This window comes from Eumetopias jubatus, unplaced genomic scaffold, assembly GCF_037043125.1.
Source record: "Eumetopias jubatus isolate StellerSeaLion01/CBP00866 unplaced genomic scaffold, mEumJub1_p1.0 scaffold_15, whole genome shotgun sequence".
NCBI classification, from domain to species: domain Eukaryota; kingdom Metazoa; phylum Chordata; class Mammalia; order Carnivora; family Otariidae; genus Eumetopias; species Eumetopias jubatus.
In genome coordinates, this window is record NW_028274821.1 from 94,876,819 (window position 1) to 94,895,728 (window position 18,910).

The following is an 18,910-nucleotide window of genomic DNA, read 5'->3' on the forward strand; positions in this document are numbered from 1 at the left end:
AAAGGGCATGAGTCAGGAAGAGCCCAGTGGAAGTGATGCATAGGGCCGGGTATGGGGGGGGAAGGTCACGGAGCCTCTGTGCCCTCTCTGGGTGCACCACCCTCCCCATGTGGGTGTGTTCACCCACCTGGAAGCTCTCTGAACCCCGTAGTGTAGGGATTTCTGTGGCGGCATCATCACGTAGGCGTGATGGATTACTAATTCAGTCTGCAGCCCCTCCCCTCTCTGGAGGATGGGGGTAGGGCTGAAAGGGCCCAGCTTCTGACTGTGGCTTCGTCTTTTCTGGTGACCAGCCCCATCCAGAGTCACCTCAGGAGCTGTCAGGAGCCACGGGCAGAGACCACATACCTGTATCTTGTTACATCACACTGTGTAATCACATTTATCTTTCCTTGTTTCTGTTATAAGTTATGCTTTTTTTAGTATATGTGCTGCCGAAACTTGAGCACATGTAAGTTATGCTTTTGGTGTGTAACAAAATTTCCCTGTTTTTAGGCCACAGATCTGTTTTCTACATTTTCCCTTGTTAACTTTTGAGTTTTTCAGACTACCTAGGATAAGTGTTTCCCAGACGCAGATGTGTGGATTAGCCTCCAGAGGTCTCGGTGAGGCCCAGATGTGTGGAACCCAGCTTCAGAGATTCAGAACCAGCAGGTCCAGGCGTGGCCTGGGAAATCTGCCTTCTAGCCAGCAGTCGGTGCCCTGGACCCCACTGTGCCTACTGGACACCCCAGCCCCCTTGTGCTGGTGCTGTGGGGAGGCCTGTTGCATCCTTCTCTGATTCAGGGATTCTGTCTCCCTGTGCCTTTACTCTTTTCCATGATTTACTTTGCTGTTTGGGAAAATCTGTCCCTCTACGTTTTAGAACAAGGTGGTGGAGTTTCTCATGTACTGATGGAATTTTGACTGGGTATCACTGAACTTACAGATTAAATTAGAGGCAGCTTAACACTTCACTTCATACTTTTGTCATCCCATTTAAGACCATGTTTTCATTTAAAATCTTTTTCTCCATAGAGGCCTTGAGTAATCTTGTCTAAAATTTTGTATTCTTTATAGTTTTTCCTGCTTTTGCAAATAGTATTTTTTCCCCTCTCATATTTTCAAGTTAATGCCAGTGTAGGAAAATGCCCTTGAGTTTTGTAGCTTGAGTTTGAAGTGAGCAGTCTCCCTGTACTCTTATGTTTTAATTGCTGATTGATTGCATTTTTAAAATAAATGATGGTTTTGGTGCAGAGGCCAGAGTTCTTCCCTTTGTCTCCAGTGCCTCTCATTTCTGTGTTCCCTCTTGTGCCAGCTGGTGCATCTGTTTTTGTGTGAGATGTTTGGGGCATTTCTGATCTCACATTGAATTCTTTCTTTCTTTTTTAAGATTTTATTTATATATTTATTTGAGAGAGCGAGAGTGCATGCATCTGCGTGCGAGCAGGGGGAGGGGCTGAGGGGGAGAGAGAAACTTAAGCAGACTCCACACTGACAAACAGACGAAACTCTGTCCTTGCAGACCTCACACTCTAGGGCAGAGGAACAGACGGTTAATATAATGACGGGGTCTCCTGTGGGAGTCACAGTAAAGGGACTGGGATGGGTGGAGTCTTGAAGTTGACCGAAGCTCTCTGTGCATCCAGTGGTGTGATCATGGGTTTTCTGCTCTAGTCTCTCAGTGACGTTAGGTTATTTGTAGATCTTCTGATATAAAATACGTTTGTTTATGACTGGTTCTGGGAAAGGTCTGTCGAGTTGACCTCAGAGACCGAGCTTTTGTAGAGAAGAGGCTTGTAGTCCGGGTATTTGTAATGGGCCTTCTGGCTGATGTATTGAAAATATGACCCTTTTTCTTGGTTTATTACCCATTTTCTTTACGTTTGTTCTTGTGAGGGTACTTCTGAGGCCTGGCTTTCTGTCTTTAAACCATGCTCAGTTTTATTTTACGGTGGTGTGTTTGTTCCTGATGGATGTGCAAATCTGTGTAATGGGTTTTGAGATCTTGCTATCTTTTAAAAATTAATTTACTCAACAAATGGGGAGTCTTTATCTTGTGCTTCTGGTTTTAGACTGTGTCCCCCGAGGTAGGACTACAGGCCCTGGCTGTACCTCACACACAGGATGGACAGATAGCTGACACACCAAGCTCCGGGTGGATTGCCCTGTTCAGGGTTTGGCCTTCTCCAAACTTTAACCAGTTGATTTTCAAAGTTAATGACTTAAGACATCATTTCATTTTTTTTTTTTTTTTTAGATTTTTAAATTATTACTTTTAAGTAAGCTCTGCACCCAGCATGGGGCTTGAACCCACAACCCTGAGATCAAGAGTTGCATGCTTTTCTGACTGAGCCAGCCAGATGCCCCAAGACATCATTTTATATTTAATTTGTTTGAACTTAAGTCTTTGTACATGAAATGAGATGATTTTTCCTTGGATAGTTTTATGTAAACCACTCAAGGAATGCTAACTGTGTGTGGGTTATGTCATGACAGGGCAGGGCCACAGCCTCTGATACCGTCTCCTCTGTTCACAGAGCTCTCTATGGCAGCTGATGGAGGCTCAGCAGAGAAGCAGGGAGGAGAGGCCCCTGTGGCCGCAGACAGCGAAGCCAACGGGTCCTGTGGAAAGAGCGAGGCTAGTGGTCACGTGACTGCAGCACAGCACACTCAGGAGAACACAGTGGTCAGCCCACAGGAAGGTACCAACAGACTAGCCCGGATAGCTGAAAATGGGGTTTCAGAAAGAGACAGTGAAACGGGGAAGCAAAACCACATCAACACAGATGACTTCACACAGACTTCTGTCATCGGGAGCAATGGGTACTTCTTGAATAAACCACCCCTGCAGGAGCAGCCCATGCGGATTACCAGCACTTTGGCTTCCTCGCTTCCTGGTCATGCTGCGAAAACCCTTCCTGGAGGTTCTGGCAAAGGGAGGACTCCCAGTGCTTTTTCTCAGACGCCAGCCACAGCGCCGGCCAAGCTCGGGGAAGCAAGTAAAGACGCAGAGGACAAGAAGCCCACGGCCCCTGGTGCCGACGTCAAGGTTCACAGGGCACGGAAGACCATGCCAAAATCCATCCTGGGCCTGGTAATGCGATCCCTGTTGGGACGGGGCGGCTCTTGTGTGTTTCGTGCTATTTCCTTCCTGTCTGTGTGTTCTCTATTGTCACAGTGACGGCAGATGGACTCCGTGCGTGAAGGAGAAAGGCCAGTAAATGGCAGTGGTCACCCAACAGGTGGTTGTCTCTGGGCCTGGGAAGATTAGGAGGGGCTGCTGACAGTTCAGGCATGAACGATAAGCAGATGATCCCTCTCAGCCCACTTCTGGGCTTTGGGCTGCTTCTAGGTGCCTGTTGCCCACTAAGACAAGATGCATCAGATGCTTGCACAGAGACCTCCCCTCTTCTGCTTTGGGCCTGGGGGCTTTCATTGCAGCTTGGGAAGACTGAGTGCTGACTCTCTCAGGAAATAAGGAGCCCATGAAGTTGGCTAGGTTCTTGATGTGACAGAAGGAAGGGACGAGGGCACATTGAGGACATGCCCGTGCCTCTGTTTTCACGCCAGGCTCCTGGGCGCAGGGAACAGGCACGAGAACCCAGCATCATGCTGGGTGAGGTGGCTTTGGCCATCGGCAGGCATTCTGTGCCTGTGCCTGGTGCGTTTTCTCAGAATGTCCACGGTCTTTTTTTTTTTTTTAAAGATTTTATTTGTGTATTTGTCAGGGAGAGAGAGAGAGCGCGCACAAGCAGGGGGAGCAGCAGGCCGAGAGAGAAGCAGGCTCCTGATGTGGGACTCGATCCCAGGACCCTGAGATCATGACCTGAGCCGAAGGCAGATGCTTAACCGACGGAGCCCCGCAGGCGCCCCACAGTCGTGTTTTCCCTCCCAGTTCTCTGTTGATCTGGCTGGGCATGAGTTCTAGGTCTGTTAGGTGTGTTCCCTGGGGATTTCTTGTACCTGGCATTCCTGGTGAGCATACCAAAGCTAGTCTGACTGTGTGGCATTAGTAGGTCATGTGCGGTTTCCTCTCTGCAACCTTCCAGGGCTGCACGAACAGGCCTTTCCCCACGGGCCCTGTCAATCTGAGATGTATGTCTTTCCGCAGTTCTAGAAAAATGCTTTGTGCAGTTTTTCTTTCTGTGGAGCTCTTGACGTGCTTTGATTTCTTCTTTAGCACTTTACATTCTTGCTACTCATTCTATATATTGATGATTTTACTTTTGACATTTTTTTTTCATACCCAGTATCTCTCATTAGTTTATTCAGTTACATTTTGTTTTATCCTTCAAAAGACGTTAGTTACAATTCTTTTATTGTCTCTGCTATGACTCCTGCTTCCTTAGGTGGGAGTTTGTGTTGATGTTTCTCCCCAGGGGTGTGCTCATCTTTCTTTCTGTGGTTTTGATGGGTTGACAATGCAGTGCGTTCCACTGCATTTCCTGTAGCTGCCGGCAATGATTGTGGGGACCAAGGGTGCACCGTGGGGCTGCACTGCTGACCGCCCCATGCTGTTGGGCCCCTGGAGCTGCCGTGGCATCCCTGCGCTAGGATAGCCAGGGCTCGGCAGCCCGACTCCCGTGTCTCACCGTGTGGGCCTTGCCCCTCCTGGTCTGTCCGGCCCTAACTTGGTTTCCACCGTTTGCAGTATTCCTGTGTACGTTGCACAACTTGAAAAAACCTTTTTAATAATTAGGAATTCACAGGCAGCTGCACAAATAGTACAGAGAGACCCCATGTATCCTTCACCCGGTCTCCCCTAGGGTAACATTTTACACAGCTAGAGCACAGTGTAGATTTCTGTGAACACCTAGCACCAAACAGCTCCCAATGCCTCCCTCCATCCCCACCCACCCTGTCCCCAAGCCCCGTTCTCCATCTCCACAGCCGGGTCACGTCAGGTGTTCTCTAAGAACGTGGGGCCTTTGAGAGCAACTCTGTTCCTGTGAGATTGAGCACATTGTGTCAGTGGCTCCTTTCCTTTTCATGCTGAGGGCTTTTCTGTGGTGTGTATGTCCCAAAACTTAACTGCTCACAGGTTCAAGGGCATTTGGGGGTTTTCCAGTTTGGGGCTGTTATATTAAAGTTACTCTGGACATTTATATACAGATTTTTCTTCTCTCTCTCTCTTTTTTTTTAAAGATTTTATTTATTTATTTGACAGAGAGAGACACAGTGAGAAAGGGAACACAAGTAGGGGGAGTGGGAGAGGGAGAAGCAGGCTCCCCGCAGAGCAGGAAGCCCAATGCAGGGTTAGATCCCAGCACCCCGGGATCATGAGCTGAGCCGAAGGCAGACGCTTAACGACTGAGCCACCCAGGCTCCCCTTGTCTTTGCTCAGATTTTTCTTTAGACAGAAATTTTCATTTCCCTGGGTTAAATATCCAGGAATATAATTGCAGGGTCATATGTTAATTGGATATTTAGCTTTATAAGTAACTGCCAAACCAGATTCCCAACATTTTGCATTCCCAGAAGCAGGGTATGAGCAGTTCGGTTTCTCACATCGTTGCTGGCATTTAGCATCGCCACTAGTTTTTATTTTAGCTGTGACACCTCATCATGGTTTTAATTTGAACACTCCTAATGGCCAGTGATGCTGAACATCTTTTCGTGTGCTTATTTGCCATCTGTATGTCCTTTTTCGTGAAATGTCTTTCATACCTCTTGCCCATTTCACAACTAATTGTTTTGTGAGCTTTCAGAGTTCCGGGTATGAGCCCTTCACCATGGACCCGTTTGCAGACTTTTCTTGGTCTGCGGCTTGTCCTCACCCTCCCAGTAGGGTCTTTCCTAGAGGACAGGTATCTCATTCTGACCAAGTCCACGTCATCAGTGTTTCTTTCTTTTATGGCTTGTGCTTTTGGCATCATGTCTATCAACTCTCCACCTGGCCCTGGGTCTCAAGATTTTTCTGTAATTTTTAATGAAGTTTTTTATTTTTATAAATATATGGTCTATTTTGAGTTAGTTTTTGTATTAGACATCAGGTTTAGAATAACATCATTATTTTTGCCTGTCATTTTTTGGCTTACCATTATCAATTTTAAAATGCAAGTCAGAAACTTTACATTATTCATCTGTCTCCTTGAAATTATACTTTTATTCTGTTCTCATTTCCAGGACTGTATTCTAATACATGTTTGTCCTTGGGGATCTTTTATTGTCACTCTGTCATATTCCTCTGAGGAAAAAAAGGCAATTGGAAATTTAACTTCAGGAAATTTCTCTGACCATATAGGCTTATCCAAGTGTTAGCTGTGTGCTGAGTTATTATAGTTGTTAACGATGTGCAGTTAATTGTCACACATACCATTTGAGTCAGCTGTAAGGACAGAGGACAGGAGGGTGCTGAGACTTCAGAAGTGGTTCCCTGAAGACCACCCCTGCCTGCCGCACACCTGGGAACGTCATCTGCCCCTGGGGCCCCCCGGGAGGGCGGAGGGCACAGTGACGTAGCGACAAGTCCAGGCAAGTCCAGGCAGTGGGGTCCCCGAGGGCCCCTCTGATATGGAGCCCCCGGCTCCAGACCTGGCCTCTCCTGCCTTAGAGTTCCCTGCTCCCCAAATCCAGTTCAGTCTTGTTTGGTTTTCTTGGGAGACCTTCTTTTATTGAAAATTGTGTTTTAAAATCAGTCATTCCAGTAATGAGTGTTGCAGGCTTATGATAATAAAACCATTTTGTTTGTAAGAGTTTAAAAATGAAGGCATGTTCTTGCCGATATCCCCTGGCAGTGTGGAGCCTCCTTCTCACCCAGTGTTGGTCCTGTCAGAAAGCACCAGCACAGGGTGCAACTCATTCCCTGTTTGGGCAGAGAAAGCAGAAGCTTCTGGAAGGGAACCTTTTCCCCTTGCATTGAAATGTTTGTTACTGTGTCCTGTGTTGCAGACTGTCTCCCTAGTTGAATTGTGCAAGCTCCTTTGGGCCTCAGCATGGTGGCCCCCCAGCCTTCTCCCTTTTCTTTTCTTCTTTTTTTAAAGATTTTTATTTGACACAGAGAGAGAGAGCGAGAGAGGGAACACAAGCAGGGGGAGTGGGAGAGGGGGAGAAGCAGGCTTCCTGCCGAGCAGGGAGCCCAACTCGGGGCTTGATCCTAGGACCCTGGGATCATGACCCGAGCTGAAGGCAGATGCTTAACGACTGAGCCACCCAGGCGCCCCTAGCCTTCTCCGTTTTCATCCCCGTCGCCATTCTCCCAGTCCGCTTTCATGCATAACTGCTGCCACTGGTGTTCTCTAGGTTTTGGACAAAAGATGTGGCCTTGTTCTTGGAGCTCTCAGCCTGGTTAGAGAGGTAGTTTTGAATGCCGAAATTGTGCAAGCCCTTGTTCGTTGCCATTGGAATTAAGTATCTGGAAAGAGAAGTAGGCTGGGCTAAGAGTGGTGCTCACACTGAGCCGACATGGGTCTGGCTGGTGGCTCAGGGACTGGCCGCCTGTTAGAAGGGGAGAGCCGATGCACAGAACACCGGCGGGGTGGGTTGGGGTGGTGGGTAGGGCCAGCAAGGGCCAGACCCCGTAGACCTCCGGCACCTGGGCCAGAGCAGTATGGTGGCCACCTCTCTCTGCAGCCTGTGCCACAGGTCCTCCCTCTGTGTGGGAGGCAGGGGCTGGCTGGGTGCTCAGGGCTCCATCACAGCAGTGGGCGCCCCTCCATGAAGTCAGGTGCTGGCCTGCTGTCTCCATGGGAAGTAGATGTGTCTTTCATCTTTTCTGCTGTTGTCAGAGGGTAGAGCCCTGACAGAGTCTAGAATCTTCACCCAAGTTCAGCAGCTCTTGATTTTTTTTTTCTTTCATATTTTCAGAAATAATCTCTTAAAGATTTTGTGTCTAAATGAGAATTAGCCTCACATGACTGTTTCCTCCTCAGGTTTAATTTTTGCCCCTCATTTATGTATACTTTAAAATCATCTTTTGCATTTCTTGTAAGAAGAGCTGGTGGAGGCTGAGAGTCATTGTGGTCACACAGTCTATGGGGGTATTTTGCAGGAGACAGAAAGGAGCATTACCTGACTCCTTTGCTCCAGCAGTGACTTCTTTAGGGACAACCTGGTATGTTTGTGAGAGACTGAAGAATTTTACAGAGTTGACAAGTTACATGTGAACTGTGTTCTATGTGCCTAGGGCAGGTTAATTGTGAAGGTGGTGGGGAAGACGGTGGTGTTGGGGGAAGAAGGAAGGGCACTCCAGGACTGGACCACATTCCCTACCAAGCGACAGACAGGGTCACTGAGCTGAGTGTAAGTCCCCCAGGCTGTCGCCCCAAGAGCTGGAATCCAGGCCACCCTCCCAGGTGGGCTCGCTTTTAAGGGCAGGGATGTTGAGCGCCTTCACACTGTTATGTGGTCCTCCTCTCTATCTGTCTCCAGAACGTGTTCATCTTCCCAGTCTAGACTCTGTCCCATTAAACCCTCTTCCCAGCCCCCACCCCCCACCCCTGGAGTCTGTGGGTCCAACTCCTCCGGCCTCCTGAGAGTTTCCACTCAATACGGAATTGGTCCTTCTGTGCCGGGCTGATCTCACTCAGTACCACGTCCTCCAGCTTCATCCACGTAGTAGCAGGTGTCACGATTCCTTTCTTTTTAAGGCTGAATAATGTTCCACGGTGTGGACGGACCATGTCTCGCTTGTCCATTCACCTGTCAGTAGACGCTGGGGCTGCTTCCACCCCTTGGCTATTGTGAGGAGCGCTGCCGTGAGCACGGGTGTGCAAATACCTCTTCAAGATCTGCTTTCAGTTCTTTTAGGTATATATCCAGAAGTGGAATTGCTGGATCACATGGTAATTCTATGTTTAGCTTTTTGAGAAACTGCCAAACTGATTTCCACAGCGGCTGCACCATTTTATATTCCCACCAACAATGGTTCCAATTTCTCCACATCCTTTTCAACATTTTGTTTTTAATTGGGTATAATTGACAGTTTTCTGGGGTTGTATTCTTTTGTTTTTAATAGTCGCTATCCTCATGGTATGAGGTGATATCTCATTATGGTTTTGATTTGTATTTTCCTGATGATTAGTGATGTTGAGCATCTCTTCATGTGTGTAGTATATGTCTTCTTTGGAGAAATGTGTGATCAGATGCTTTGCCCATTTTTTAATCAGGTTGTTTGTTTTGTTGTTGAGTTGTAGGAGTTCTTTTTATATCCTGGATATGAATTCCTTATCAGATACGTGATTTGCAAATATTTTCTCCTGATCTGTAGGTTGCCTTTTCATTCTATTGATTGTGGCCTTTGATGAACAGAAATTTTTAATTTTGATAAAGTCTAATTTATCAGTTTTTTGTTCTTGTTGCCTGTGCTTTTGGTGTCCTCTCCAGAAATCATTGCCAAATTCAATGTCATGAAGCTTTCCTCCTCCTCCTTAGAGTTTTATAGTTTTAGATCTTTGATCCATTCTGAGTTAGTATTTGTACGCAGTGTAAGGTAAGGGTCCAACTCCATTCTTTTGCATGTGGAGATACCCCTTTCCCAGCACCATTTATTGAAGGATGCCTGTTTCTTCACTGTTGATTGCCCCTACTGTGCGTATGATAAAACTTGGTTAAATGGAATTTGATATGAGATCCAACTGTCTCGGGGCTGTAGGTGATTTTAGGGAAGCCAGTGGAGGGGAGAGGGTTAGTTGTGTCTAGGCAGTCCGGAATGAAGGCAGCACCGCTAATAGGGATGAGGGTTTCAATGACAGTACTACGGGCTGCCGGGGTCTTGGAAGGCTGAGACTGAAGACAGATTTAGGAGAGTGGTAAAACTATGAGCAAAAGGAAACTTTAAAAATGTAGTCTGTTGTGGGGGGAGTGTTGCACAGTGCAGCTGTGAAAATGATAGACTGTGAAAGCACCTTAGTAATACATTTAGCTAAGTCATCGGTTCGCAGGCCAGGTAGACATTATTTCAGGGTTCATGTGCCGCATTTGGTCACTGCCGCCGCCGCTTCCTTTTGCTCCCTGTCCCTGTCAACGCCGTTTTTGGCTTGTAGATGCTGGCCTGTATCCTCCGAGGGATGGCCGGGTACATGCGCATCAGTGCCAGGGGCTCTGTGATGACGGCAGGCTTTGTACTTTGTCTTCTCTCTTTTATCTCCTCTCTTGATCAAGGCAAGTTTTTGAGGAAAGGAGCTGCATTTTGGGGGCATGTTGTTTCAGTGACCATCTGCTTGTGTGTAATTACAGTTATTAATTGTCTTTGTTTTGAAGCATGCAGCCAGTAAGGATCCCAGAGAAGTTCAAGAAGCTCGAGATCAGGAGGAGCCAAAAGAGGAGATCAACAAAAATCTTTCTGATTTTGGACGACAGCAGCTTTTACCCCCCTTCCCACCCCTCCATCAGTCACTACCTCAAAACCAGTGCTACGTGGCCACCACAAAGTCACAGACAGGTAATAGGGGGACCCAACAACTGTCTTTGCTCTGATTGCGCATTACGTGCTTTCTGATGGCGTGTTACGACCCTGCATCTTGCCGAACTAGAAGCGTGTTGACTAAGTGCGTGTGTACTCTAGATGAGCGGCAGTCGGAGTCATGGCCCTTCTGTGCTCACCTGTAGACCTGCAGAGGAATGTCAGACCTCTGTTCTAAAAACTTGACTAATCCCTGCATTGCTTCCTACGCTTGTCAAACTCAAAATGAAGATTGTTTTCATTAAGTCTTGTTCCCTTGTTCTAATAGGGTAGAAGACTCTAGATTTGAGGACTTCCCTCTGTTTATAAATTAAGTGCTGTTGGAAACACACAGCGTATTGTGGAGACCTTTGAGTTAAGGTTGTGGAGAAGGATGGTTTGGTTCTGTTACCAGCCACTTTCCCTGGGTGTTTCTCGATCTTTTGAGCTTGCTTCTCTTCACGGTCAGTTGAGGGGATGGGTGAACATTTGATCCCTTGTTGGGGCCTTTGCGGGAGGTGGAGCTGCATGAGTGGCCCCACAGGGAGGATGCTGGGGTGGGGGCATCTCAAGCGAGGGGCCTCCCTCTGGAGCCTCTAAGATACCCACAGTTCCTCCAGAGATGAGGTGACTGTCCCCAGTGCAGAAAGGCCCTTTCTGTGGCGTCTTCATGCAGGCCAAGCACTCCTGGTGGTGTCACCTCCCAGGCAGGGTACCCAAAATCACAACTTCCATGCCTGCAAGTGTCTCTTTCTTCCTAGGGAAGCGTCATCACAGCCGCTTTGCCTTATTACAGAATTGCTGGTGCACCTTTCAGAGTTGTGGGAAATACAGAAAGCCTACCTGCTGGTCAGGTGTCTTGGGATGGACAGGGCTTGTGTGGACACAGCCCTCCGTGACTGTGTCCAGGTTCCAGACCACCTTGGTCTGCTTTCTTCAAACCTCACTCCTTCCTCTGCCCTGCCCTGCTGTCTTCCCTTGCGGGGTGGGGGGAGTGTTGGAGCCAGCTCATTCGAGTTTAGATTTCAGGTCATCTCTATTAGGATTTTAAATTACTGTGGTCATGGCCCCAGAGGTTCTATTAGCTCCCTGTCCTGCCGCAACACAAACAGGAAGGCCACACAGACTCACTGAGGGGCTGCAAAGCGCCTCCTACTCTCCATCCTGTGACTGTACAGGATGCGCATCCCAGCCTGGGCACACCCCTGCATGGCGCCCAGTCACCCCGTTCTCGTATGAGATGGACAGAACTGCATTTCCTCGTGACCATTCATTGTGCTCAGAGCCACCCCAGTGAACACGGTGCAGGGCTGCGTGTGTGATTGTCCTAGATGTAACCTGGGGCTGAGGCACACCTGGTGTCCTCGGTACCACGTGCTCACGGGGATGTCTGTGTGGCCCTTGTCATGGTGTAGTTCATGCTCATGCATGCTCTTCCAGCGCTCTTTTCTTCCACTTTGTAGAGTGAGAACGGAATGGAGCATAGGTTCTCCAGCCCTTTAGTACAGTGCCTCTGTTAAGTGTTTTCAGATTTTTTTAAAACCCTGGAACTTTTTAAAAAATAAAATATTATAGAGAGCCTCATTCTATAAAGCCAGTCAACCTGGAGCTGCTTTATCTAGAACAGGGTCGAGAGCCCTGAGTCCCTAGGAGCCCCAGCTTGTCTGGAAACCCCAGACCCCCCAGCTGTTTGCTTTTTCCTGTCCTGTGCCTTCCTTGACCTTTTGTACCTGCATAGTTTGCTTCAAGGATTTCTTTCCGCTCAGTCCCCTCAGTGAACTGCTGGGCGAGGTGGAAGGTGCTGGGGAAAGGGTCCAGGAGAGGACAGACTGGCCAGTGTTGCATGGCTACCACTTACTTTAGAGGTGGACACATGTAGAGACTGTGCAATTTACTCCTTGTCGTGGGTGAGAAGTCTGTCAGGCAGACAGATGGGGCCTATCCCCAGTGACTGGCAGTGAGGCTGCTGTTCCTCCTCAGCCTCACTCTCGCAGCCACACTGTTCCTGGGGACAGGACCGTCCCAAGACAGGGGACTGGGTGTGGGAGGTGCTCCAGGGCCCTGCTTCTGGTGATCGGTGGGTTCTCCCTTGCACTTCTCCTGCTTACAGCAGGGTGATCATGTTGGCCGTCCACACAGCTTAGTGTTCTATTGTGAGTAAAGCAAATGATCTGTAAGGTACTGTCAGTTTTCTCTGTGCAACTTAGGACAAGTAAGAAATGCCTGTCACTGTTGTGGCATGCTGATGATTTTGGTAATCGGATTTTGTGAATTATCACCTACCTTTAAAAAACATTTGAATGGTATTTCTTTTCCTTTCTTGTCCCCTTTTGACTTTTTTTTTTTTTTAGCTTGCTTGCCTTTTGTTTTAGCAGCTGCAGTATCTCGGAAGAAAAAACGAAGAATGGGAACCTATAGCCTGGTTCCTAAGAAAAAGACCAAAGTATTAAAACAGAGGACGGTGATTGAGATGTTTAAGAGTATAACTCATTCCACTGTGGGTTCCAAGGTAAGGCATGCCTGCGTTGTTTGCACGTGTGCTTGGAAATCCACGTTTGTGTCAGGACCTCTCTGACCACAAGAGCACCACGTGAGGTTGTCCGTAATTTGATGACCTCGGTCCCTTTTGAAGGAACCCAGGCTCTGAGGTGCCTCGTTCTGGGGCACAGCCTCCTTCCCATTTCTCCCTGACCCCTCATCCCTCACCCTTTCCTGGCTCTTCCCCCAGTGGCAGAGTCGCTGCATCCCTCCTTGCAGGCCATGCCCTGGCAGGAGTTGGCAGATTGCTCCCGATGCTGGTGTTCTTCGTGACAGTGTGCTCTTTCCCGTGTTCCAGGGCGACAAGGACCTGGGCGCCAGCACCCTTCACGTGAATGGGGAAAGCTTGGAGCTGGACTCAGAGGAAGACGAGTCGGAGGAGCTTGATGAGGAAGAGGACCAGGGGGCCGAGCAGGCTGCTGCATTTCCCACAGAGGACAGCAGGACCTCTAAGGGGGGAAGTGTGTCAGAAACCGACCGCACCCAGAAGGTAGGCCTTTTTCACCCCCTCGGGGAGGGACTACAGATGATGGGTCATTGGTCCTGTGAGGGGCGGTCTGGCCCTCCTCGGCCCCAGTCATTTCCCTCTTTCTTTCTGACTTGGGTGTTTGCATTCTGTTTATCTTGAAGTTTTAGATTTATTTTCATCAGAGGAGTGGTTGCCGTCTTGTACAGCACTCTTTGAAGTAAACATCTGGAGCCTGTGTAGGTTCCAGATGGACAGGAATACACTGAGGGCTGACTGCGTGCCAGTGGCAGCTGCTTGTCACTGGCCTTGGTGTGACTGACCTTGCTCAGTCCTAGGCACACCACAGGTGCAGGCCTCCTGCACGTGAGGCCCTGACACTGGGAAGGACTCTTCCTCCTGGTTGGAGTGAGCTTCCGGGGCTGCTGACTGGACCTGCAGAGCGGTTATGTGCAGTCTGCTCACACCAGGTGTATCTCGGTGTGCCAGGTGTGTCCTCATCACACACAGTTCACTCATGTCTACCCGAGGATGTGCTCTGGGAGGGGGCAGGTGCTGGCTCAATCACAAGTCACTGTCTGCAGGTGGCCCTGGGGGCTCAGCCCTGGGCAGGGTCTTCAGGGGTACTAGGTGCAGACCTGAGTAGAACACAGTTCCTGAGTAGATGGTGACATCTGGGTGTGTGTTTATGCTCTTAGTTCGGAGGGGGATGAAGTAGGTGAGGAGGAGTAGGAGGAGTTGAGAATCAGGTGGTTGGTTGGAGATGGGTGTGATTGGACTGTTTTTTGTATCATACTTTTTTTGAGAGAATTTTGGACCATCTTTATATAAGATGGGCCTTTGTGTCTGATGAGGTCTTCTTCTTCTTCTTTTTCTTTTTTTCTGATGAGGTCTTCTAAAACTAATGGTAGGCAGAGAAGTTCCAGGTGAGTTCATTGAAATAGTGACCTGTTTGAAATGTATAATTTTGTGGATTGACTTCTTACATTTTGAGTCAAAGTGCTGTGCCGCTGTAGGTACAGCCTTTTCTTCCAGCTCTCAGAGTTTTGGGGGGGTGTCTTATCATGTGTCAGAAGCCACGGGTAATAGTCTATTTATGATTTCTGGGTTCTAAATATGATAAGCATTCTCTTTCACTGGTGATTTTGAATAAATTGGTGTAAGCTGTCTTCTTATACTTCATTGGTTTCATTCTTTATGTATAAGTACTTGATTCATGTACATTTGTTTTGGGATAAAATATGAGGTAGATATACTCAAAATGGGTGTATTTTATGGTATATGAATTCTATCTCAGTAAAGCTTTTTAGGCAAAATGTGAGGTCAGGGTCCCATGGCTTCCCTCAAAATGGTTAGCCACATTATGTGAGCACCATTTATTGACTGACGTTTCTTTCCCCTGATGATTTAAAATGTCACCTTTATTGAACATCCTATGGCATACAGAGCTGACTCTGTTTCTGGATTCTCCTCTTCCAGAGAGAATCTGGATGCTGCGTAATACTGAATAACTCTATACATTGGTATAAAGGAAAGAATTAAACGGATAGCAAGCCAACAAAAAGAATCAAGAAACAAGTAAAAGTAGAATTGCAAGGACAGTGTGGCCAAATGGAAAACGAAATAAGATAACAGGAACAAATCTAAATAAGTCAGCAATAATGATAAACAGTAATGGGTTTATTACGTGAACTGCTTCAGAGAATAAAGAAAGATGGGAATGGACACTAGCTCCTTCTGAGGCCAAACTCACTTTCAATCCTGAAACAGTATTGGTTAGACACAGCTGTATCTTTGCATAATAGCGATCATAAAGAAGGTAGGGCTTCCCGGGAAGACACTGGTTTATTACAGGAAACCTATTGATAAGACTTACTACATTAATAGATTAAATGAGAAAAACTAGCATTTTATAAAGTTCAGCTGTATGTTTTTTGGACTTGGGGGATGACTTCATGATTTCAGCTGTGACAAGGAACAGTTCACTGATCAGAGTGACTGCACCTGTGCACTGCCACCCAGCTCACAGGCCTGAGTTGTCCCAGCCTCCCCTGTGGGCCCTTCCAGTCCCTGCAGAATTGGTTTCTGTGTTTCATGTAAATGGGATCATGCATATGTTTTCCTCTTTCAGAGTGTGACTTGTTTTACTCAGTATTACATTTGTGAAGTTTATATTATTCATTCATTTTCATTGTTATGCAGTGGTGGATTATAAAGTGGTCTGAGGGGCCTCTTTCAGAGGGGACCCATTCAAAGGGTCCATGGGGTCAAAACTGTTAATTGTCATAATGCTAAGACAGTATTTACTGTTTTACCTCTCACTCATTGGAGTTACATTGTGGTTTAAACATTTCTGTTTAAGTTTGTACAGTAGTAAACGTTAGTAGACGTAACACACATCAACAAAAGTGCTTTGCCATTCCCAGTAATTTTTAATAGAATGAAGGGTTTCTGAGACCAGAATGTTCAAGAGCCACTACGGTACAGTATTTCATTGGATGACTGTTCAAATTTATGTATCCATTCCACTGTTGATGGACATTTGGGCTGTTCCCAGTTGGGGCCTTTACAGATGACATTGCTGTGAGCATTCCTTTGTGTCCGTCCGTGGGGGGCACACCCATACTGGGATTGCCATGCCATGTGGCCAGTGGCGGGCATAGCCGTGCCGCTCTCCCGCTCTCAGCCGTGCGCGCCCGCGCGTCCGTCTGTCGCACTAGCTTGATACACTTGGTATTGCCCAGCCAGCGAGTGTACTGATGTTGCATTATAGTTCTGATTCACATTTCCCTGACTTCCGAGAAGGTTGGGTACTTTTTTTACATGTTAATTTGCCATTTGGGTGCCTTCTTTTTTTTTTTTTTTTTTTTTAAGATTTATTTGAGATAGAGCACAAGCTGGGGGGCAGAGGGAGAGGGAGAAGCAGGCTCCCCACTGAGCAGGGACCCCACACAGGGCTCAATCCCAGGACCCTGGGATCATGACCTGAGCCAAAAGCAGATGCTTAACCAACTGAGCCACCCAGGCTTAATCTTTTTAAAATACAAATTACCCAGTGGTATTTAAAGATAGCTTATATTAAATAAACCTGACTAAAGATATCAGAATCCTACCCCCCCTCAAAAAGAGTTACTTAGTGGGGAACATTTTAAGACATTTCTAATGTCAGTAATAAAAAGAGGGAGGGATTGCTCCTTTCTCTCCTAACATGAGCGCTGCATTGTTGATTATTCTTGCTGTGATGCTGTAAAATGAGAACCAGAAGGAAACATTAATATTTAAAAGGACAAGGGAGAAGAGTTTGCCAAGAATATAATCATCTGTCTTAAAAAATTCAAGAAAATCATCTGAGGAACTATTATAGCTAGTGAGCTGAACTTAAATGTGATCAAGACATAAAACCATTCCTTTTCTTGTGTAGCTGCAATAGCCAGTTAGAAAATGTAATGACAACAGTATCAATAATAGCAATAATGCCTAGGGCTATTTTTTGACTTTTCTAATAGAAAATGTCAAGCTATGCCAACATATAGATAATAGTGAACAATTGTTAACACTTGGCCAGTCTTGCTTATCCACACATGGATTGTCTTTTTTTTTTTTTTTTTAAGATTTTATTTATTTGACACAGAGAGAGAGAGAACAAGCAGGGGGGTGGCAGGCAGAGGCAGAGGGAGAAGCAGGCTCTCCCTGCAGAGCAGGGGGAGCCCGGTGCGAGACTCCATCCCAGGACCCCGGGATCATGATCTGAGCCAAAGGCAGTTGCTTAATGAACTGAGCCACCCAGGCGCCCCACATGTGGGTTGTCTCGAAGCAGATATTTCCATATGGATCTTTAAAAGAAAAGGACTCTAAAAGCAAAAATCACAGTATCACACCTAAAACTTAGCTGCAAGTCTTTAATACCACAAGGGTACTTAGCAATAAATTTAATAGGAAATGTCAATTCCCTAGAAGAGAAAACTGAAACTTTCCTGAAGGAGGTTGGAAAGGAGACATAAGTTCACGTTAAGACCTATTACTTGTCTGAGAAAAAAGCCATGGTTTTCCTGAGGGAAGACCTCTTATTTGCCAGAGTGAAGACCCCTTGTTTGCCTGAGGGAAAACCTTTTATTTGCCTAAGTGAAGACCCCTTGTTTATCTGAGGGAAGACCTGTTCTTTGTCTGAGGGAAGACCCCTTGTTTGTCTGAGGGAAAACCTGATGTTTAGCTAGGGAGGACCTGCTGTTTGTCTGAGAGAAGACCTCTTGTTTGACTGAGGGAAGACCCGCTCTTTGTCTGAAGGAAGACCCCTTGTATGTCTGAGGGAAAAGCTGCTGTTTGTCTGAGGGAAAACCTCTTTTTTGTCTGAAGGAAGACCCGTGTTTGACTGAGGGAAGACTCTTTGAGGGAAGACCTCTTGTTTGCTTGAGTGAAAACCCCTTGTTTATCTGAGGGAAGACCTGCTGTTTATCTGAGGGAAGACTCCTTGTGTATCTGAGGGAAGATCTGCTCTTTTTGTCTAAGGGAAGACCCCTTGTTTGGGTGAGGGAAGACCTCTTGTTTGTCTGAAGGAAGACCCTTGTTTGACTGAGGGAAGACTCTTTGTCTGAGGGAAGACCTCTTGTTTGCCTGAGTGAAGACCCCTTGTTTATCTGAGGGAAGACCCCTTGTTTGAGGGAAGACCTCTTGTTCGCCTAAGTGAAGACCCCTTGTTTATCTGAGGGAAGACCCCTTGTTTGAGGGAAGACCTCTTGTTCGCCTAAGTGAAGACCCCTTGTTTATCTGAGGGAAGACCTGCTGTTTATCTGAGGGAAGACTCCTTGTTTGTCTGAGGGAAGACCTCTTGTTTGCCTGAGTGAAGACTCCTTGTTTATCTGAGGGAAGACCTGCTGTTTATCTGAGGGAAGACCCCTTGTTTGTCTGAGGGGAAGACCCCTTGTTTGAGGGAAGACCTGCTCTTTGTCTGAGGGAAGATCTCTTGTTTGCCTGAGGGAAGACTCCTTGTTTGAGGGAAGGCCGGTTACTTGTCTGAATGAGAAGATCATTGTTTCATCCTCCCCACATTGCCTATAAGTCCAGAATAGTTCTCATCAAGATCCTCAGAGGACTTTCTGTAGAATAGCTGATGTGGGAATTGTGTGCAGCAAGCACAGGGAGAAAAAACAGCAGTTAGAACTACTGAAGAGTGATTAAATGGGGATTTGTGCAGGAATGGGAAAGCATTGAGTGAGTGGAACAGGAAATCCATAACAAACCTATTTGTATGTGAACATACAGTTTACTGTAAGGATGGGGTTTTAATTTTTGTTTATTTTTTAAGGATGGGTTTTTTGTGGTCAAGGGATCATGAACTTTTCAGTAAATGTTATTGGGACAATTGATCTTCTGGGGGAAAAATAGAGGGGAACTCTTGCATCATGTCACATAGGAAGCGTAAATTCTATTCTGGAATTGGATAGTGGTGATGGTTGCACTACTCGGAATATACTAAAACACTGAATTGTACACTTTTTTTTTTTTTTTTAAAGATTTTATTGGAAAGAGAGAGTGAGCGGAGGGAG

General features: G+C 46.8%; 1 protein-coding gene across 7 annotated transcripts in view; it reads left to right on the top strand.

Annotated features, from left to right (window-relative positions):
- Positions 1–18,910, top strand: part of EHMT1 (euchromatic histone lysine methyltransferase 1) — a 137,630-nt gene that overhangs the window by 63,963 nt on the left and 54,757 nt on the right. For 6 of the 7 annotated variants that reach the window (XM_088019236.1, XM_088019237.1, XM_088019234.1 and 3 more), the window contains 4 exons: positions 2,520–3,076; positions 10,183–10,363; positions 12,715–12,872; positions 13,200–13,391. In XM_088019236.1, coding sequence (XP_087875362.1) covers positions 2,520–3,076; positions 10,183–10,363; positions 12,715–12,872; positions 13,200–13,391 — 1,088 coding nt within the window. The remainder of the gene's footprint in view (positions 1–2,519; positions 3,077–10,182; positions 10,364–12,714; positions 12,873–13,199; positions 13,392–18,910) is intronic. The other variant, XM_088019235.1, reaches the window with a different exon arrangement.